Genomic DNA, 21898 nt, shown 5'->3' on the forward strand with positions numbered 1-21898 from the left:
ATGGGAAGGTGGGGGACACAAGGCTGCTTTGTCGGGGAGGGGGAAGAGGGTGTGCCAGGCTGGGGCGGGGCCAGCGGGAGGAGGAGGGGGGGGCCCCGCCGCTTCTCAAAGGCGCCTTGTTCGCCGGTGCCCTCCAGCGCCAGCGGGCGGCGGCGCCTCGCTTGCTCCGGCCTTCTCTCCGGCCGCGCCGCGGGCTCCGGGCAGACCCGGCGCCGTGCCCGCCCGTGGGGGCGCGCCGGGCGTGGGGGCAGCGGCCTCCCCAGACGTTGCCCGCCCGGAGCCGGCGCGTCCCTGGGTGACCTCGCCTCCCAGGACCCTGCCACCCACCGGCACCCACCGCTCCCCCGCGGTCCCTTTCCACCTGGGACTCGTACCCAGGCCCTCCTCCCCCCACCCCCGATTTCGGTTCCTTGGACTGATTAGCCTGTGTGCCCCGGTCTCTGGCCTGCTGTGCTCCCCAGAGGACCCCCCCCCCCCAGCCCCCACGAGCTCATCGCTATCTATATCCCGGTCTATAAATACCCCGCCCGGACCGGCTCTGTAATTACACGGGGCGGGATGAGAGGTAATTATGGAGACTTGATTACGAGTGGGCGTGGGGACAGACCCCAGGCACGCCTCTCCCTTCCCAGTCTTTCCTAAGTCCCGCCCACAGCTCAGAGAGGGGGCTCTGGGTCCCGGGGCGGGGGGGGGGGGGGGAGGGAGCCCGGGGGCGGGGGTGACCGGCGCGGGTCCTGGAGAAAGAAGGGGTTAGGAAGGCATACCGTTCCTGACCAGAGGATCTTGGGGCGCCGACTCCCGAATTCCTGCGAGGACCGGGGGACACAGTTCGAGGGTCAAGGAGGGAGGGACAGTTCCTGTTCCCCCCACGGCCCCCTCCCAACGCCCAGGTGGGGATGGAGGGTGGGGTTTCCCTCGGTGGCAGTGGGCGGGCAGCTGGAGGCGGGGGCCGGGCTGGGGGGCGGGGGCGCGGTGGGGGCTCTGGGCTGCTGGGGTGGCCGGGGACACACACGGGAGCAGCGGCCACCGAGGAAGGAGCAGCGCCGGGGGCCCCCCCGACGGCACTTGATGGAGCTGGGTTGCTGAATGCTGCAGCCGCGGGCCGGCGTCTGACTGCCGGGCTGAGTCCTGAGTCGCCTCCTGTCAGCCTCAGCCGGGCCTGGGTCCTGGGACCCGGCGTTCTGGTCGCCCAGCCATGGAGCGGTGCAGCCGCTGCCACCGCCTCCTCCTGATCCTACCTCTGGTGATGGCGCTGAGCACTGCCCCGGGGTGGGCAGGTAAGAGGAGTCCCCAGCCCCCAGAAACAGTCAGCTGAGGCTCTAAATACCCCCACCGCTCCCGGGGGCCCCCTGACGCCTGGGGCCGGAGCCTTGGCATCTAAGAAGGGGGATTGGGACATCAGGGTTTAGGTTGGGAAGCAAGATGCCTGTGTTCCTCCGAACCAGGATAGGAATCTCTGCCTCCTCGAAGTGACTGGAGAAGGGCAGGTAAAGGGGAAGGGATTAGGACGGGGTGAAGACTGTCACAGAGAGCCGGGAGTAGGACTGGATGCTCGTCTGGGGTTCTTAGGAAGCCGGTCAGGGCCTGTCTGGTCCAGGCTTTGCTGATGTCCAGGTGATGGGTGAGGGATGAGGGGTGAAGCATGTGTCATGCAAAGTCTGATAAGCTGAGAGAGAAGGGATGCCTCTGCTGTCTGTTCGCTGGGCTCCCCATCAGGGTCCCCCACCCCCTCCCTGTGCCCTCAATGTTGCCACGCGGCTGGCTCTGGGGAGCTCTGGGGCTGGCTGCCAACAGGACGGCCGCTGGACAGGCCAGGATCAGGTGTCTGAGGCTGGAGCCAACTCTTTGCATTCCTGCCTCGCCCCTCCCCCTCTGGCCAGCTGGATTCCCCTGGGACCCTGGTGTCCACAACTCCAATCTCCCTGCCGCCCCCCCCCTCCCCCAGGACCTAGAAATCCTGGTTCCTAAGAAAGGGGATTCGATGTCAGGAACAGGGGCTCGGGAGCACTGGATCATAGGCAGGTTGGAGCAAAGCCCTTGATCCTAGAGAACCTGGGGGTGATTTGTATATAGGACTTGACTATTCATTTCTTCTTTCTTTCTGGAGAGCAAATGGTCAGGAAGGCAGCATCAATGATTTCGACTGGATTACAGAAAGGACTTCCAAGCTTTGTGTAGTGTGTACAGGGACAGGGAATCAAATCATATGGTGTTGACAGAATCTGGGAGTCTTTCTTAGAGGGAAGGAGCCCTCTGCCTAGAAGCAGGGGGCTGACCAAAATGTCACTTTAGGACTGGGTAGGCAGGGAGATGGGTTTCTGTAGAAGTCCTGAGGCTAGAGGCCAGGCATTTGGAGGCTCAGAGGTTGAGGGGTGGAGGGTGATGGGGTGCCAGTGGGGAGCTGGACGGCAGATGAGACCCCAGACAGTGGGGCAAGTATGTGGTTTGAGGTGGAGAGAAGGTGGGCTGGTCTGTGGTTAGCGGTACATAGGACAGGACTGTCCTCTCCTGGGCTTGGGTGTAGGGTGGGGGCCCCTGAGGTCTTCTTGGCCTGGGGTCTCTGTGAGTCTCTGTGTCTCTGTCTCACTCACCTTCGTCTCTGAAAGCAGCCCTTGTGTGTTGGTGTTTGCGGAGCTGCCACACTCAGGGGCCAGGCTCAGCGGAGGCGGGGGAAGGCTGTGGTTTCTCCGCTCCTGGACTCAAAGGGCCTTTTCTCTCCTGCCCGCCCCACCTCACCCACCCCACCCAGTCCTGCTCTCCTGACTGCTCTGGCCTCTGCCCCGCTCCACATTTCTATGAATGTTTTGCTGGAATTCTTTGGGATTTTTCCAATATGGAGCGGATGGTGTGAGAAGTGTGTACACTGGGGAGCGAGCCAGAGAGGGCTGACCTTTGCCTTCCAGGGAGCCTGGGCTCAGGAGGCTGAGGTCTAGAGAGACCAGGCTGGCGGGGGGGGGGGGGGGGCGCTGCAGTCTTTGAAATCTTTGGGTCTCAGGTAGTGAGGGTGGCAGGCAAGGCTGAAGTTCCAGGTATGGGGAGCTTGCCTGGGGTTTTGGGCAAGAATTCTGATGGGATCCACAGATGTGTGGCTTAGGGCCCTGGACTCGCTCCTGCTCTGCGTGGCAGATGCAGCCATCTCCCAAGCCCATCTCAAGCCAAGCTGTCCTCCCACCCCCGGCCCATCTCCAAAGCTAGAGGGTACAGGCTCCTCAGACAGCTTACTCTTGTATCTCCTTCCTCAGCTCAAGGAACGTAACCCCCTCCTTCCCCCAATCAAGGATCAGCAGCAGGTTGAAGCTCCCTCTGCCTCGCTGCTCTCTCCCTAGTGGCTCCCCTGCCCCTCCCTGTGCCCAGGCTGATCGATTGCCCAGATGTTGTTTGTGCTGGAGACAGGACAGATGCCAGAAAGCTAGAGTCCAAAGAGAAGGAGAAAGGGAAAGAAAAGGATGGATAGGATGCGAGGGAAATGGAAGAAAACAGGAGTGGAGATAGAAAGACTGAACAGGTGCAGAGACAAAGGGAATAGGAGGTCAGAGGGAGAAGGGGAGACCGATGAAGAGTTGAAGGCGATATCAAGAGATATTAGCACAGAGAGATTCCCAGGCTGAAAGAGAAAGCTATGGAGAGAGAAGAGATAGAAACTGGGAGGGAGAGGCATGGAGCTGAATACTGAGCCAATGCTACCCTTGGGTTTCCATCTACACTGGCCCATTCAGGAGAATGTAAGCACAAGTGACTTTGCCTCCCTGGGGAGTTTGAGCCCTAGGAAGCTGAGCTCCAGATCCCAATGTCTTTATTTAGGCCCTCCTGATGGCCTGGTCTTCCCCTTGACCCCTTGGGCTCTTGCAGGTGCACCCTCTGTGGATGTGCTGAGGGCCCTGCGGTTCCCTTCCCTCCCTGATGGTGTCCGGAGAACAAGAGGCATCTGTCCAGCAGATGCAGCCTACCGAATATCTCGACCTGCCCAGCTCAGTGCACCTACCCGCCAGCTCTTCCCAGGTATGTGTGCAGGGTAAGGGAGGGAGAGCTGCGGGAGATGATCAGATCAGGTTTGAGATCAGACACCAGGAAGGGGAGGGATTGTGGAGTGTTTTTGTTCTGCCCCTAATTCCATCCTTGTATATCTCTGTTGGGCACCAGGGGGCTTTCCCAAAGACTTCTCTCTGCTGACGGTAGTGAGGACCCGCCCTGGTCTTCAGGCTCCCCTCCTGACTCTGTACAGTGCCCAGGGTGTTCAACAACTGGGCCTAGAGCTTGGCAGACCTGTTCGCTTCCTGTATGAAGACCAGACTGGACGGCCTCAACCCCCAGCACAGCCAGTCTTCCGAGGCCTCAGTCTAGCAGATGGCAAGTAAGTCACTTTGTCCCTCTCGACGGCCTGGCCCACATTGTCAGAGGACAGTGCCCCTGTGCCTCCATTTTTGAAACCAGAAACCCCTGCTGACCTTTTGGCAATGCAACACCTATCCATTGACCCAACTTTAGGCACTTCAAGGCTAGAGTTTGGATGTTAGCAACACCTATCCATTGACCCAACTTTAGGCACTTCAAGGCTAGAGTTTGGATGTTAGCATCTGGGTCCTGGCTGTGCATGTACTATTAACCTTGGGAAGGTTACTTAATTTTTTTTTTTTGAGCTTCAGTTTCTTTAAGATGGAGATCACAGGGCTGGGAATGTGGCTTAGTGGTAGAGTGCTTGCCTAGCATGCATGAAGCCCTGGGTTTGATTCCTCAGCACCACATACACAGAAGAAGCCAGAAGTGGCTCTGTGGCTAAAGTGGTAGAGTGCTAGCCTTGAGCAGAAGAAGCTCAAGGACATATCCAGGCCCTGAGTTCAAGCCCCAGGACTGGAAAAAAGAAAACAGAGATAATAGAATCATAACAATAAAAGAAGAAATCAACTTCATAGTGATCAGGCATTGTAAGCACTCAACCTACAGTTGTTATCATGTTTAGAACTGTTATTATTGGCATCAACTCTTCCCTCAACCGCTCCCAACCCTGTTAACTTCCCCCTTTCAGTAAACAGTACTTGACCTCTTCCTCCATAACCAGGTGGCACCGTGTGGCTCTGGCTGTAAAGGGCCAGTCTGTCACTCTTATCGTGGACTGTAAGAAGCGTGTCACCAGGCCTCTTCCTCGAAGTGCTCGTCCAGTACTGGACACACGCGGAGTGGTCATCTTTGGTGCCCGTATTCTAGATGAAGAAGTCTTTGAGGTAAGCAGAGAAATGTGAGGAAGGAATGCTTTTTGGCCTGTGTTTTATGCTCACTACCCTTTGGATCAAGTACTCCATTTTACTATCCTCTAGGATTTCATGTTACTTTTTGTGAATTTTTATCTCCAGTCTCTCTCTCTCTCTCTCTCTCTCTCTCTCTCTCTCTCTCTCTCTCTCTCTCTCTCTCTCTTTCTCTGTGTATGCCAGGCCTGGAGCTTGAACTCAGGGCCTGGGTGCTGTCCCTGGGTCTTCAGCTCAAGGCTAGCACTCTACCACATGAGCCACAGCACCACTTCCACTTTTCTGGTGGTTCATTGGAGATAAGAGTCTCATGGACTTTCCTGCCCAGGCTGGCTTTGAACTGTGATCCTCAGATTCAGCCTCCTGAGTAGCTAGGATTACAGGCATGAGCCACTGGAGCCTGGCTTTGTACAGATGTTTTGTCATTCAGTCTTCATGTGTTTACCCCTCCATCTATTCCTTCAGCCAGTCTACTTGCCCATCCACTCATTTACCTAGTGACCCATGGACCCACCTGTGAATACATGCATGCATCTACCCCCCCCCATTTACCTGCCTACTCATGTACTTAGGCTTTTATCTACCCACTTACCCAGCATCCCCTTGCTCAACCACTACTCTTCCTTCAATCTACCCATCATCCATCCATCTATCCCTCTCCATTATACCCATCTACCTGTTCACTCATCCATCCATTCACCTACCCCATCTACCCAAATACAAACATATAAACACACATGCATGCCTCAGTTCATTCACCCTTCTAACCACTTATGCTTCTACCAACACAACCTCTCTCTTTTTCAACCCACTCATCCATCCATCCATCTTATTACCCATTCCAAACTATGTTTACCCACATATTAATTTTGTTGTTGTTATTGGTTGTGATGCTTGAACTCAGGGCCTGGGCACTGTCCTTGAGCTCTTTCACTCAAGGCTAGCACTCTGCCACTTGAGTCACAGTGCCCCTTCTGGCCATTTTCTGTATATGTGGTGCTGGGGAATCGAACCCAGGGCCTCATGTACACAAGGCAAGCACTCTTGCCACTAGACCATATCCCCAGCCCAGCACTCTACCATTTTGAGGCACAGCTTCACTTCCAGGTTTCTGGTGGTTAATTGGAGATAAGAGTCTCACAATCTTTCCTTCCCCAGACTATCTTTGAATCGCAATCCTCAGATCTTAGCTTCCTAAGTAGCTAGGATTACAGGCATGAGCCACTGGCACCCAGCCATATTAAATTCTAACCATACACCAATCTGTATATATCCGCTCTGTGCCTTCTATTCAATCCATTCATTCATTCATTCATTATCCATTGTCATCCTCATTCATTCATACATTTGAGCCTTTTACTTATCTTTCCATCCATCCATCCACCCGATTTCTTCTGAATGCTTAATGGTTAAGGGAGACAGAGAAGAATAGTATGAAGTGTCTGTCATTCCAAAGAGCTTCCAGTTTGGCTCAGGATATGAACTAACTCTCAAACTACATGTAAAACAAGTGTGTAAAGTGTATAAGCACCATGTATGGGCACAAGTATATGCCACTGAAACCCAGAAGACAGTTCATCTCCCTATTTTCTCAGAATTCTCATAACTGTCATTGTAAGATTGCAATGGCTGGCTGGAAATGTGGCTTTGTGGTAGAGTGCTTGCCTAGCACACATGAAATCCTGGGTTTGATTCCTCAGTACTACATACACAGAAAAAGCCTGAAGTGGTGCTGTGTCTCAAATGGTAGAGTGCTAGCCTTGAGCAAAAGAAGCTCAGGGACAGTGCCCAGGCCCTGAGTTCAAGCCCCAAGACTGGCAAAAAAAAAAAAAAAAAAGACTGCAATGGCTAAGGCTGGAGCTGGTCTTCTAGAAGCCATCGTGGAAAGGCTTATGTATTACTGCAAGAGACAGGGAGTAGGCAATATTTGTAGTTGGAAAGCCTGAGTTCTAGTCCTGATTCTGACACTGAATGACCTTGACTAGTCAGTGCCTTTTGTTTGTTTTTTGGTTTGTTCTGGGGCTCAAACTCAGGACCTGGCACTGTCTTTGACTCTCTCTCTCTCTCTCTCTCTCTCTCTCCCTCTTTCTGACTCTCTCTCCTACTCTCTCTCAGCTGGTACTCTACCACTTTCACAAACTTTCCTGCTCAGGGTGGCTTTGAACCATGATCCTTAGACCTCAGCCTTCTTAGTAGCCAGGGTTACAGGCGTGAGCCACTGGCACCTGGTTTCAGTAATTGCCTTTTTGAGATACTCAGAATAAGATGTACATGAAAAAATAGGAATCAAGATCCTATCCCATGGGGCTGGGAATATGGCCTAGTGGCAAGAGTGCTTGCCTCGTGTACATGAGGCCCTGGGTTCTATTCCTTAGCACCACATATACAGAAAATGGCCAGAAGTGGCTCTGTGGCTCAAATGGCAGAGTGCTAGCCTTGAGCAAAAAGAAGCCAGGGACAGTGCTCAGGCCCTGAGTTCACGGCCCAGGACTGGCCAAAAAAAAAAAAAAAAAAAAAAGATCCTATCCCACTGATTTTCCTTGTTGTTGTGAAATGGTTTGAAATCTGAAAAGAGCCTTGCACATGGGAAGGCTGATAACCTTCTCCCATCACACAGAATGACAGAGAATTAACCTCCTTACCTTTGTCCCATACTATTCTCCCTTTCTCTATCTGAATCTCTGTGCCCCCCTCCATTGTTGTTCCTGCCTTACATCTTTACAGGGTGATGTCCAGGAGCTTGCCATTGTTCCGGGTGTCCAAGCTGCCTATGAATCCTGTGAACAGAAAGATCTGGAATGTGAGGAGAGGCCGAGGGACAGGCCTCAGAAACAACAGTCTCACAGAGCTCAGCGATCTCCAAAGCAGCAACCATCAAGACTCCACAGGCCACAAAACCAGGAACCTCAGCGACAGGTGAGGGAACCAGGCAAACTCAACTGCAACGCCCTCTAGAGGGCAGACACCTGTTCTAGCTGGGGGGGAGGTGACAGATATCTAGACATCCACTCAGGAGAATTCTCCCCACGTTCCAGAATTCTCCATCCCATATTGGGCTCCTGTTCTCATCTTCTTAGTTCTCCTCAACCATGTCTCTCTATTCTGATTGCCTCTCCGCCCTCCTCCCAGCCTTTATTCATCAACCTTTTTATTTTCATTTAAAAATAAAAAGTGTCATTATGAAGAACTCATGGCGGGGAACTGTGTTCCCTGCTTGTGTCTTATCCTCTGCCCGTCTTCTTTTGTCCTGTGCTTTCCTTCCCATCCCTTTCTAGAATTAAGAGATTGGGAGGCAGTGGTGGAGGGGCAGGCCCAGGAGAGGCAGGTGGGAGAGGAGGGTAGGGGATAGAGAATCAGGGAGGAAGAAGCTGACATGGTAAAACAAGGAGGAGCCATGGGGAAGGAGTGCTGCTCTGCCCAAGTATGGGATGGGGAACCCACTAGCTGTCCCGGAAGGAGATATAGGGGAGGTGGGGGGAGATGGAAGGGTGCCTGGACTGTATGGGGTTTGGGTGGTTGGGGTGACAGGTATGATCTGGGGGTTAGTGGGCTGAGGACTGGAGGATCAATCTCTTAATCATGTCTACTTCTGTCTCACATGCGGGACATTCCCTCTTTCCCACCTCTCCCCTGCTGTCTTCCTACTCCTGATCTCTCCTTTCGTCCCAACTCCTCCTGTGTTTTCTAACTTCATTCCTCAATCCCCATACCATCTCTTCATCTCCCTCTCCCTGCCCTTCCCACCTCCGATTACCCCATTTCCCTCCTACCTCTTCTCATCCCCCTCCCCTAATCCCAGCCCTCTGAGTCTCTCTACTATGACTACGAGCCCCCTTCTTATGATGTGATGACTACGGGGACGACCCCGGATTATCAGGTAAACTGGAGGAACTCCTTCATGTCTCCAACTTCCTCTTAGTGCTCCCCAATTTTGTTCCCTAGGGAGAGATACCATAGAGACAGAGTATAGGGGTGTACTTACTCATGGCCCCTTCCTGTCTCTCTGCTACAGCGGCCTCAGAGCTCCAACCACAGGGCTCTCCCTTCCCCTAGGGGGCGTCGGACCCCTCCCCGAAAGCCTACCCCACCTGCCAAGAGGTCAGCATCCCGGCAGGCATCCCCCTCGCCAGCCCGGAGGTCCTCTCCAGCTCGAGGCTCTGGCCCAGCGCGGGGCCGGCCTCCCCCCTCCCGACGCCCAGCTCGGAGGGCAGCTCTCCCCACTGCCCGGGCCCCCCCCAGGACCAGAGGCAGCGGTTACCGGCAGGTAGAGCCGGGGCATCCAGATCTCTGCCTTTCAAATCTCCTCGAGACCTTGGAGATTTGCTGGTCCCTAAACGGTCTCCCTGCCAAGGGGCTGCAAGATCTGAGATTTCCCCCACCCCCCGACAGAGACAGACACTGACCGAGGCATGGCGGGGACAGGTGCTGCTCTGCTTCCCTTCCCACTAACTTCTTCCTTCCCCTGCTCTGCTACTCTTCTTCCCCGACTTGGGGTTAGGACCCCACCCCAGGTGAAGAGGAAGGCCTTCTGGAATCAAGCCCCTTGCCACTTCCTGAGGAGGTAACTCCACCCCACCCCTTATCCAGCAGCTGGCTTTATGAGTCTTGATGAACCAACCCTTCCTCTGGCCAGAGGGCTCTTCGTCATATCTGTGTATGGTCCTCTGTTTCTACTCACTCTGGTCCTATGAGGTCTTTGTCTCTTTAAGTGTAGCCCTTTCCTTTGGCATTCATACCTCCTTCTATTACTCTTTGATTCAGAAAGATGTTTCCATGTTGGTGTCAAATAAGCTTATTTTCTGTTATATCTCCATCCTCAGGATCCATTTTCTGATCAGCATTGTCACTTCCCCCCCACCTGTCTTTTCCTGTGGTCATTCCATAGACCCTGCGTCTACCATTTTGTTCATGGACTGCCCACTCTATGTCCAGCCCTCTGGCCACTCTTCTTGTTGTCCACCATGTTTTATCCCACCAAGCCATTTTTCTGGACACTTCTTCCCATGTCCAGCCTTGATGGTTATCGCCTTTCTATATAATGACTCTGCTTTGGTCTTTTGGGAGAGAAAAATTGGAATCCCCTATCCCCTCAGGATTGTTCGGACTAGAACTTGTCAAACCCTCGGGCCAAGCGGAATCCTTTCGTCAGCCCTAATGCCCCCATCTGCTCCCTCTCCCTCCTTGTCCCTGGGAAGGAACACCCAGATTTTCAGGCCACCCCCACAGCCGACAGGTTCCAGGCAGAGGAGTATGGGGAGGGTGGCACAGACACCCCAGCAGGGCTCTACGATTACACCTATGCCTATGGGGACGATTATCATGAGGAGACGGAGCTTGGCCCTGCCCTTTCTGCGGAGAAAGCCCACTCAGGAGCCGTAAGTGAAAGGAGATCCTCTCCCATTCGCGACCACCAACGGGAGCTACAGGAATGCTTCCTCTTCAGTCATTGTTGGCTCTGATCTACTTCCCATTGGTGGCTGCCATTTCTGTTTACGTGAGATGTCTATGTTGCTTCCAAAAGATGACTTCTGCTTTCCCTTGCCAAACGTCTTACTCTGTGTCTTCTTGTGGATGGATGACCCTTTGCCTATGACAATTGGAATATTTGCTTTTTAGTCCTTTGGTCACTTCCTGTCTTTCTTGGCTATTTCCTCTCTAAATCAAGCTGGATTTCATAATGCTTTTGGTCAATAAGCAATTTGAGTCTATTTTCAGTCTTTCTCCATCAATTCTTTTTTTTTTTTTTTTTTTTTTTTTTGGCCAGTCCTGGGCCTTGGACTCAGGGCCTGAGCACTGTCCCTGGCTTCTTCCCGCTCAAGGCTAGCACTCCGCCACTTGAGCCACAGCGCCGCTTCTGGCCGTTTTCTGTATATGTGGTGCTGGGGAATCGAACCTAGGGCCTCGTGTATCCGAGGCAGGCACTCTTGCCACTAGGCTATATCCCCAGCCCTCCATCAATTCTTGATCAAACCAATTTCTTGTCCATGTTGCTGCTGAAAGAATCTAACTTCCTATGCCATTTTTTAAAATCCTATAGCTATTTGTTATCTGACTCCCTTCCTGTCTTCTCTATTCATGGCATCCATCTTGGTGATTTTTTTTTTTTTTTTTTTTTTTGGTCAGTCGTTGTGGGGCTTGAACTCTGGGCCTGGGCGCTGTCCCTGAGCTCTTCAGCTCTAGGCTAGCACTCTACCACTTGAGCCACAGTACCACTTCTGGTTTTCTGGTGGTTAATTGGAGATAAGAGTCTCACAGACTTTCCAGCCTGGCCTGGCTTTGAACCGGGATCCTCAGATCTCAGCCTCCTGAGTAGCTAGGATTATAGGTATGAACCACTGGTGCCGGACAGTGATTTTTTTTTTTTTTTTACTGAACTGGAAGGGATTTATTATTATTTGTGTTCTGACTGTACTTTTTCATGCTGTCTTGTGACACTTTTCTTTCACAATAAACCAGTTACTGTATGTCTCAGGCTATCTAATCATAAAGTTGCTATTGTGGATCTAGATATTTATCATGGCCATTTCCTGTGTGTCCTCCTTTTGATATTTGTGTTTTTCTGGAAGACTAACTTTCATTGTTAGAATTAGGAGTCATTTTCTCTCTGGTGAGTTTCTTTCTCTCTTGGTCATAGTAGCCATGTTGTTTTTTTGAAGGCCCACTTCCTGGATCCTCTTTTCTTGGTTGCTTCCTGTCTGTCTAACCACTTCCTGTTTGTCCAGTTTGTTTTCTAGTCATCTTGGCCATGTTTAATTTTTCTTGGCTCTGGCATTATTCTTGCTTCCAAGTGCTGTCCCTTTGTTTTGTCTCCTTTAGTGTTTTCCTATGTCTTCAAACACTGTCTGTTGGTCGGCATATTTCCTGTCTACTCCACTTCATCTTTTGGCTGCCTTGCAGTTATGGCTGCCTCCTTCACCCTTCTGCCCCATTCCACACTTCCTTTCTCTAATACTGCCACCCTGCATCCTCTGTTGCCTTGCCCTTTTGCTGCTTTGCGGGTATTTGAGGGTTGAGGTGGGAGTTGGGACTTGCATATTACAGTTTGGCCAAGATGGAGGTGGAGAGGGGCATTCTGAACATCTTTCTTGGCAGAGCTGAAGGTGGTGGTAATGTCCTTCATTTCCCCTTGCTTTTATCATGGTTCTGACTTAGAGTGTGGAGTAAGTATCTGAGTGGAGATGTGGAAGTGAGGGAACTTGTGGGTTTAGCGTATAAGTGAGAGCTAGAAGGGTAGCATCCTTGCTAGGGAAGGAACTGGGGACATTGTGGGGGTGAGCTCAGAAGATTGGAGAACTGAACCCAAGAGCTACTTTTCCAAAAGCCAGATATGACGCCTGAGTTAATAATATCAATAGAGACAGCTCTCTAAATCTTTTTCAAGTTTGGGTGTTTGACCTTGCAGTTGTTTTTTCAGATGTGGGGGCTTGAACTCAGAGCCTGAGTGCTGTCCCTGAGCCTCTTTGTGCTCAAGGCTAGCAACCTACCACTTGAACCACAGCATCACTTCTGGTTTTTGAGTGGTTAATTGGAGATGAGCGTCTCGCAGGGACTTTTCTGCCTAGGCTGGCTTTGAACTGCAATCCTCAGATCTCAGCCTCCTGAGTAGTTAGGATTATAGGTGTGAGTTACTGGCACCCAGCTGGGAGGAGTTTTTTTTTTAAAACTTGTGATTCCCTTGAAATTCAAATTCTGTGCATAAGCATATATACTTTTCATTTTCTGGCGAACCATTCATAGTTCATTGATTCTCCTATGATTCCATGCCTTACCGCTACCCACAAACAAAAATCTGCTCTTTTTTTTGGCCAGTCCTGGGGCTTGGACTCAAGGCCTGAGCACTGTCCCTGGCTTCTTTTTTTTGCTCAAGGCTAGCACTCTGCCACTTGAGCCACAGGGCCACTCCTGGCTGTTTTCTGTATATGTGGTGTTGGGGAATTGAACCCAGGGCCTCATGTATACGAGGCAAGCACTCTTGCCACTAGGCCATATCCCCAGCCCCAAAAATCTGCTCTTAATCTCTGAGATTTTTGACAGGTGAAGGCAAAGATGATCTCTTAAGGTTCTAAGGATTTCTGGCCTGAGGGAGTTCAGGGGAAGAGGGAGTTTGGAAGGTTGAGTGTTTGAAATTCCAGAAAAGGAAAGAGGGTTTCAGGGACCTGGAGAGGTTGTATTTGGTGAGGTGGGGTTGGGAACTGGGGAGGGGGAGGAGCCCTCGGGTCTTGAGAGATCTGTGAAGGAGAATTCTGGGGGAGAGCTTGGAACTTGGGAGGTAGGGTCAGGGAGGTTTCTGAAGGACCTGAGAATGAAATGCGGAGTTGGGATGGGGCAGTCCTGCTGTCCTGGCTGCTTACAGGCCCCACTGGGGGTTACATGTGTGTCTCCCTCAGGCTGCCCATGGACCCCGGGGGCTGAAGGGAGAGAAAGGAGAGCCTGCAGTCATGGAACCTGTAAGTGATACTGGCTACTGAGCTCAGGGAAGTGGAAGAGGGAAAGGAAGCAGGGGTGGGGATACTAGGCCTGTAGCCTCTGACTTCTAACCTTTGACCTCACAGGGCATGTTCGTGGAGGGGCCCCCTGGCCCAGAAGGCCCTGCGGTAAGTGTAGCTATTATAGTTGCCTCCATTACTTTATCCGAGACTCTTTCTTCCGGCACTTCTGTGCTCTGCCTGAAGATTCCCAGGCCTCCCCAGAATCTCAGAGTGTCCTTCCAATGAAGCTTCCAGATTCCCGGATCTCTCCTGTAGAGACCATCCCTCAGCCACATGGCGCTCTTGTCTCTGATGCCCACACCCAACCCTTCTGCTTTTGTTCTTTAGGGATTGACTGGTCCTCCTGGCGTCCAGGGGAACCCAGGCCCAGTTGGCGACCCTGGCGAGAGGGTAAGGAACTGATCGTGTGGGGGAGGATAGGGTATAGGGCATCTGCAGAGGAGCCACTTATATCTGGTGGGGGACCATGCTTAAGAATCCCTCATTAGGGCTGGGGATATGGCCTAGCGGCATGAGTGCTCGCCTTGTATACATAAAGCCCTGGGTTCAATTCCCCAGCACTACATACATAGAAAACAGCCAGAAGTGGCGCTGTGGCTCAAGTGGCAGAGTGCTAGCCTTGAGCAAAAAGAAGCCAGGGATAGTGCTCAGGCCCTGAGTCCAAGCCCCAGGACTGGCAGAAAAAAAAAAAAGAATCCCTCATTAGCCACGGCACTGAAGTACCTAGGAAGGCAGGCATACTCAAGGTTAAGAGAGGAGAATAACCTAGTATTTCACTCATATTTTTCTCCACAGGGAGGGGTGGGGCTCAGGAAGGATCTTGGGAAATCTACATTTATTCTGTTGAAAAGGATTTATAGGCCAGGCACTGGTGGCTCATGGCTGTGATCCTACTTCCTGCAATCTGAGGATTGCAGTTTGAAGCAATCCCAGGCAGGAAAGTCCATGAAACTCTTATCTTCCAAAAAAAAAAGCTGGAAGTGGCGCTGTGGCTCAAATGGTAGAGTGCTAGCCTTGAGCACAAAAGCTCAGGGACAGTGCTCAGGACTTGAGTTCAAGCTCCAGGACTGGCGTGCGCGCATGCGCACACACACACATGCACACAGACACACATACACACATGCACACACGTTATAAAATGACTTCAAGCCCCAAACAGCTTCCTTTCATCCTGCCTTTCTTCTTCTCTCACTATTCAAGGGCCCCCCTGGGCGAGCAGGGCTCCCCGGATCAGATGGAGCCCCAGGCCCTCCAGGCACATTGCTTATGCTCCCAGTGAGTTGTTGAGTGGGTTTTGGAATGGGCTGATGGGAAGGGGGGTGGGTTGTATTGTGTTACTGAGAACTAGAAGGTCAGGAAAGCTATGAAGGAGTCTCTAGATACTTTCAACTCCGCGGGGTTGATCTTTGGGGTAGGGGTTTGAGGCCTTACGGCTCTGAATAAAATAGAAGTCTTCTAGAATCAAACTTGGATCATCTAGCATAAGGCAGAAAAGTTGCTATTTCAGGCTGTCTAGAACCAAAGGAGTGTCTTTGCGGAGGAAGTGGAGAGCAGGGAGGAGTGTGGCAGTTGAGGTTTTGAAAACGTGTAAGTGCTTGTCTAGAACCCACAGGAGAGGCAGGGGGCGTGCATGAGCATGTCCCCGGGCCTGGGGCTTGGAGCAGAGGTGTTCGATGAAGCCCCTGGGTGGGTGGGCCCCATGGATTTCCTGGAAGAGAACTTGAACCTTGTCCCCTTGCCCCTCAGTTCCGATTTGGCAGCAGTGCGGGTGAGAAGGGTCCCGTGGTGGCGGCCCAGGAGGCCCAGGCCCAGGCGATTCTGCAGCAAGCACGGGTGAGGAGGCTGGAGGGGGCTCCTGGTGGAGCCAGGCCCATGGTGGGAAAGGGGGAGATGCTAGGACAGGCCTGGGAGGGTAGGTTGGGGTGAGGGGAGGGCAGGGAAGGTCTGGGTTAGTTTGAGGCTGAGGGGATATTTAGGGGAGAACAGAAGGCATGGGGAAGGATTCGAGGTAGAAGGGCCCATTTAGGGGGTATACTAGAATTCTCCAGAAATCTCAGTGCTGCGGCCTCTCTTCTCCTAGCTGGCGCTCCGTGGCCCCCCTGGCCCCATGGGATACACAGGCCGCCCTGGACCCTTGGTGAGTGAAGTGAGATGTTGTGATAGAGGTTCCTCTGTTTGTCTAGGGGGTAATGGATAGTTCTGGAAAACAAAGCAAGTCTGGGTTGAGGGTTGTTCCGTGTCTTTGGGGGAGGGCTTTGAGATGGTTGTGTGTCCTTCATGGCCATCCTTCCTTCTCTTTCACAGGGACAGCCTGGGAGCCCTGGCCTGAAAGGAGAGTCTGGAGACCTAGGACCGCAGGTGGTGGCTCCCATGTGGGGTTCCTCAGCTCTGCGCGCCCCTCATTTATGCACATTAACCCTGCCCCTGTCTTTTCCCTCACTAGGGCCCCCGAGGACCCCAGGGCCTCACAGGTCCACCTGGCAAAGCCGGCCGAAGGGTAAATACACAGGGCTGGGATAGGCATTGGTGGGAGCTAGGGCTTGAAGGGTAGAGGACTGGGTCCATATTGCTCTGACGCTGTCCTGGCTCCTACAGGGCCGAGCCGGTGCTGATGGAGCCCGAGGGATGCCTGGAGAACCTGGAGTAAAGGTAACAGATGAGGCTCCCTATGGGAGTCTGTGACTCTCAGGGCCTTTCCAGGAAGGAGCCTCTCCCCGCTCAGGGCGTAGAGGTGAGGGGTGGCTGGGGGAGGAGCTGGGTCCTCCCTCACTCTGACTGTTCCCCTTCCTCCTAGGGTGACCGAGGTTTTGATGGGCTTCCAGGATTACCTGGAGAGAAAGGACACAGGGTGCGTATCTTGGGGGGTTAGCTCTTATGATAGGGAGGTAGATCTTTGCGGGTGGGAGGTGGGGGTGTCAAGGCAAGGCCAGGAGGCTGTGAGGCTCAGCAGGAACTCAGTGATGATGTGATTAGCTAATTGAGGGGAGTCAGTATTTGCCTACACTGGGGGGCTTTAAGGCTTTTCTTACCTGTCCTTCCATTTTTCAGGGTGATACTGGTGCCCAGGGTCTCCCTGGTCCACCTGGTGAGGATGGAGAACGGGTAAGTGTTGTAGCAAGGGCAGGGGCTAAGCGTAGGAAAGATCTAGAAAGAATGTTACTTCTTCCTGTCCTCTGCTTCCAGGGAGATGACGGGGAGATTGGGCCTCGGGGGCTGCCTGGAGAGTCGGTGAGCATCCGGGGCTGGGCTGGGGAAAGGGATCTAGGAGGCCAAGAGAGGGGCCACAGAGGGGTGCACCTCCTCTCCCCCATTCATGGTGTCTTCTCCTTCAACCTTGCACACAGGGACCTCGAGGACTCCTTGGTCCCAAAGGCCCCCCTGGCATTCCTGGGCCTCCGGTAAGTGACTGTGATGAATCCTCGACCTTTCCACCCTTCCAGCCTTCCCGACTGCTTCCCTTCTCCCTCTCCTCATCTCTTCTCTCCCACGTGAGCTCCCCCACTCCCTGGCCCCAGCTCTCCCTGCTCCAGCCTTTTCCAGAAGTACTTGGAGAGCCAGATGGTGCTGGGCTCTGAACATAGCCGAAACCAAACAAGAATCCCCAAGAAAAACAAAACAGAACCCTCAAAGCCACAAACCCACAGACCCACGCCCTGTAGATCTGGGATGGCTCTGCCGGCTTCGTCTGATGAATTGGTGGTCTGACCGAGCCGCCGCCTGTCCATCCTCTAGAATAGCCAGGCCTTTCAGAAACCACAGGTCCCTTCCGGGCTTGGCCACCCCTTGCATCATGTTCACACCCCTCTCATGTTTCAGGGAGTCCGAGGCATGGATGGTCCGCATGGCCCTAAAGGGAGCTTGGTGAGTGATTGGCACGGAAATGCCACCTCTTATGCCACAAAGGTCTCCTTTGGGCTTGTTCATCGCCATTTTGGCCCCCTCTCTGCCTCCTGCTCCTGCTATCTCAACTGCTTCTGCAGGCTTCTGCCCTATCTGTTGTTACCATCTCCTTCTGACCCTTGTCTGGCCACCTCTTTCTAGGGACCCCAGGGAGAGCCAGGCCCCCCTGGACAACAGGGCACCCCTGGGACCCAGGTGAGTGTCTCTGCCCCCCTTTACCCCCAAGAGACTCCCTCTGAGCTTCACAATGGGTCAGACTGGAGAGGGGGACAGGGTTGAGGATCCCAGGGCCTCTTTGATCATTCCCTTGTGATTTCTCTCTCCTCATGTACAGGGCCTCCCCGGTCCTCAGGGCGCCATTGGCCCCCATGGAGAGAAGGTAAGTTGCAAAGGATGTGTAGGACTCTAAGTGTGTGTGTGTGTGTGTGTGTGTGTGTGTGTGTGTGTGTGTGTGGCGTAGAGCTTGAACTGTCTATTGGAGCTTTAAGTATTAAGACTTGCCTGACCCCTCTAAGGACTCTGATCCACATTGCTTTCCTCCAGGGTCCTCGAGGGAAACCAGGACTCCCTGGCATGCCTGGCTCAGATGGGCCCCCGGTGAGTGGGCCCCACCTCTGAACATAAGCCCCCCCCCATCACTTACAAGCTCCTTCAGTGAGCATCCCCAATGTCTCCCTTGCACTGGGAGGTGGCAGGTGGTGACCACAGTTGCAGGGGAATTGGATTGGAAGACTTTCAGGGAAGGTGCTGGGAAGGTGACAGGGCCCAGCAGTCATATTCTCCATTTCCTCCCCCTCAGGGTCATCCTGGGAAGGAAGGTCCTCCTGGAACCAAAGGGAACCAGGTGAGCTCTTCCATACTGCCTTTTATCTCCTAAAGAAGTCTCCGCCCACATTCAGGCCCCCAGAGTCCTTAGGATTTCCTTGACTTCTTCACACACTCTGGCAACATTCCCAATTCCTATGTCTTGTAACTCCATTGTGGGGCTTGAACCCAGGGCCTGGACACTGTCCCTGAGCCTCTTTCCATTCCAGGCTAGCATTCTACCACATGAGCCACAGCGCCACTTCTGGCTTTTTTTTTTTTTAGTAGTTTACTGGAGATTAGAGTCTCACAGACTTTCTTGTTCTGGGCTGGCTTCAAACCACAATCCTCAGGTCTCAGCTTCCTGAGTAGCTAGTATTACAGGCATGAGCTCCTGGTGTCCAGCTCACGTTCTTATAACGATGCTTCATTTCTCCCTCCCTCTGAAGCCCCTGCAGTGACGCGCTGAGGCTCTCTTCTAACACTATCATTTCTTCTTCCAGGGCCCATCTGGACCTCAGGGTCCTCTAGGATACCCAGGACCTCGAGGTGTCAAGGTAGCTAAACACAGGGGAGCCTCCCCTGGGCTTCACAATGGGTCAGCCTCCCGATGCCAACAGGGTTCGGGGCCTCATGCTCTGAACAGGAATGTGCAGGCTCTTAGGAACTTGGGCCTTCCGGCTCAGCCACCATACACTGACCATTCTCTATTCTCCCTCTAATTCTAGGGTGTCGATGGAATTCGGGGCCTGAAGGGTCATAAGGGTGAAAAGGTGGGCAGGACCTCCCTCATGGCCACTCCCTTCTCTCAGCTGCCCTGTGTTGCCCTCCCCCTCTCTTGAAATCCCCCCTTCCGCTTGTCTTCTTTGAAACCATTTCCCCTGGCTCCTCCAATCCTCCACAGTCTGGTGCACTCACATCTCTTTCTTAGGGCGAAGATGGCTTTCCTGGCTTCAAAGGTGACATAGGCGTCAAAGGAGACAGGGTGAGTAGAAGCCCCTACATCGATTCCCCAGCTCTCTACCTTAACAACCCTTCACTTTGGGGTCCCCAATCACCACCTAGTTTCCCGATCACCAGCCTGACTCCTCAGTTGCCCCCTTTAGAGCTTGGCAGCCCCATGGTCAGTCATACTGGCCCTCCAGTCAGAGTCTCCATGCTCTGAGGAGACCCTGCCCTGCAGTGGCTTCTAGGAACCCACTAGGCCTCTCACCCTCCCTGGTTCCTACTGCTTTCCTGGGACCCAGACCCACCTCTAGTTCCTGCTGTTCACCTCCCCAACCCTCTTACTCAGGGCGAGGTTGGAGTGCCTGGTTCTAGGGGAGAGGATGGTCCCGAGGGACCAAAGGGACGCACTGGACCCACCGGAGACCCTGGGCCCCCGGGGATCCTGGGCGAGAAGGTAATGGGGATGACGGATCTGGGCTTGGTGCATCTGGGGACATGGGGAGTAGCCACCTGGGCCCTGTGACAGGTGGCAGTCAAGGAGACATTCATGTCATAGTTTGGTGAAGGCAGGTATGGCCAGGCAGAGTGAGCCTGTGTGGTTTGGAGGGGGAGAGCCAACGAGGAGGTGAGATCTGCGGCCCTGTGTGTCGGGCGTTGTGCTGATGTGTTCTGCCAGTCCTTTGAGGCCAGTGTTTGACTGTCCTGAAGCTGTGCAGAGACCCGGGAATATTAGGGAGTTTGTTGACTGCTGCTGGTGAAGGGCGTAGCTGAGTTTTGAGCACAGGGAGGCTGACAGTTGAATCCGCGCTCCCAGCCATGGCTCTGCAGATGTCTCAGCAAGATGGGCCCTGGAAGTTGAGGAGGAAGGGGGCCCGAGTCAGGACTGGGGTCGTGCATGGCCTGAGCAGAGGGGTCAGGCCTGTGGGAGGCGTGGTCTCAGTGGAGCATGAGGGAGTTGTGGGGTGGATGGTGCTGAGGTTGGCCAGTGGACAGTGCCTGGGTCACAGTGACCCCGGAGGATGTCATGTGGCTACAGAGGTCCAGAGGCGTGGGAAGCAGGACCCCAGCAATAGAGTTGGGGATCCTCCACTCGGGAAGAGAGATTCCCAGAGCCATGCAGCTTGCAGGGCGGGAGATGAGGGGCTGGGGCTGGGGATTTGGTGAGGAGCTGCCCCTGGGGGCCAGCCCCCATCTCTCAGAGGGCTGGGGTCTCTATGGAGTAGTATATACGGTTCCTCTTACTCCTGATTGCTTCCTGTCACTGCCCCCCTCCTAGGGCAAGCTGGGTGTTCCTGGTCTGCCTGGCTACCCTGGACGACAGGGTCCCAAGGTGATATGATGTTTCGCTTATGCCTACCTCCCTTTCCCTCCCCTGACCCCTGACCCCAGAAAGCACACTCCACAAAGCATGGGGTACTCTAGAGGGAATGTAGCCAACCCCTGTTCTACCCATGAGGCAACAGAGGCCCAAGGAGTGGCAGGGGTTTGCTCACCTAGTTACGGGCAAGGCTGAGGCCTCCCCTTCTGCTCTCTGTGTGGTCTCTCCAGACCCACGTTAGCCTTCCTGGGCCCCCTCTCCTTCATGACTTCTCCCTTTAACCCCCTTCTCTGTGCTCACCAGGGGTCCTTGGGATTTCCTGGTTTTCCTGGAGCCAGCGGCGAAAAGGGAGCCCGGGTGAGCTGGGGGGAGAGAGAGGGCACGGAAGGAGGGTCTGGAGGGGGCTGGGAGGGGTCAGGCCCTGAATGACCTTCACCTTCTACTTCATGCCCAACAGGGCCTGTCAGGAAAAGCAGGGCCTCGGGGAGAACGGGGCCCCACGGTGAGTGCAAGAGGGAGGGAAACAAACCGGAGGAGGCCCAGCCTCCAAGGGGGTGCTTTTTGAGGGTTTCTTACAACTCTTCTGCCTAGGGTCCCCGGGGTCAGCGGGGCCCCCGAGGAGCTACTGGGAAGTCTGGAGCTAAGGTTAGTGGACGCCTCAGGTCGCTGTCCTCTGCTGCCCCCCCCCCCATCCCCTGACCCATCTTCCTCAGGGATGAAAACCCTTCCACTCCTCTGACTCTGTTTCCCCCACAGGGGACATCGGGTGGTGATGGCCCCCACGGCCCCCCTGGAGAGAGGGTGAGTGTGGCTCAAGTGTCCCCTGTCCCTAGTATTCCCCATGGAGACAGTGTGTCCAGAACCCTTCTCAACATTCAAACCTTCTCTGTCTTTAGGGTCTCCCTGGACCTCAGGGCCCCAATGGATTTCCTGGCCCCAAAGGACCCCCCGTAAGTTGACTGCTGGCATCTGACTCATCCCTGAGTCTTTCTTCTCCATCCCCCTTCCCAGCCTAGAGCTCACTGACACCTGAATCCCTTCCAGGGCCCCCCTGGGAAAGACGGGCTGCCGGGCCACCCGGGCCAGAGAGGAGAAGTGGTGAGTGATAGCCCCACTTGGGTGGTCCCCTGAGCCCCTCGCTCCAGAGCACCCAGGAGGTTCTCCTGAGGAGCCATGGTGATGCTCAGACCCAGCCAGAG

The 21898-nt window shown here is 53.9% G+C and overlaps 1 protein-coding gene across 1 annotated transcript in view; it reads left to right on the forward strand.

Annotated features, from left to right (window-relative positions):
* Window positions 1–1025: 1025 nt before the first annotated feature.
* The window catches only part of Col11a2 (collagen type XI alpha 2 chain), a 31435-nt gene continuing 10562 nt past the window's right edge, over window positions 1026–21898 (forward strand). The window contains 37 exon segments of the mRNA XM_048347984.1: window positions 1026–1277; window positions 3850–3999; window positions 4141–4351; window positions 5057–5219; window positions 7965–8156; window positions 9034–9117; window positions 9739–9801; window positions 10436–10615; window positions 13628–13687; window positions 13793–13834; window positions 14057–14119; window positions 14930–15004; window positions 15476–15562; window positions 15810–15866; window positions 16034–16087; window positions 16173–16226; window positions 16325–16378; window positions 16524–16577; window positions 16778–16831; window positions 16913–16957; window positions 17074–17127; window positions 17546–17590; window positions 17771–17824; window positions 17964–18008; window positions 18173–18226; window positions 18429–18473; window positions 18937–18990; window positions 19162–19206; window positions 19365–19418; window positions 19728–19835; window positions 20658–20711; window positions 21003–21056; window positions 21157–21201; window positions 21291–21344; window positions 21456–21500; window positions 21596–21649; window positions 21744–21797. Of these exon segments, the coding sequence (XP_048203941.1) occupies window positions 1196–1277; window positions 3850–3999; window positions 4141–4351; window positions 5057–5219; window positions 7965–8156; window positions 9034–9117; window positions 9739–9801; window positions 10436–10615; window positions 13628–13687; window positions 13793–13834; window positions 14057–14119; window positions 14930–15004; window positions 15476–15562; window positions 15810–15866; window positions 16034–16087; window positions 16173–16226; window positions 16325–16378; window positions 16524–16577; window positions 16778–16831; window positions 16913–16957; window positions 17074–17127; window positions 17546–17590; window positions 17771–17824; window positions 17964–18008; window positions 18173–18226; window positions 18429–18473; window positions 18937–18990; window positions 19162–19206; window positions 19365–19418; window positions 19728–19835; window positions 20658–20711; window positions 21003–21056; window positions 21157–21201; window positions 21291–21344; window positions 21456–21500; window positions 21596–21649; window positions 21744–21797 (2742 nt within the window). The 5' untranslated portion in view covers window positions 1026–1195.

The sequence above is a fragment of the Perognathus longimembris genome, chromosome 6, assembly GCF_023159225.1.
Source record: "Perognathus longimembris pacificus isolate PPM17 chromosome 6, ASM2315922v1, whole genome shotgun sequence".
Taxonomy (NCBI): domain Eukaryota; kingdom Metazoa; phylum Chordata; class Mammalia; order Rodentia; family Heteromyidae; genus Perognathus; species Perognathus longimembris.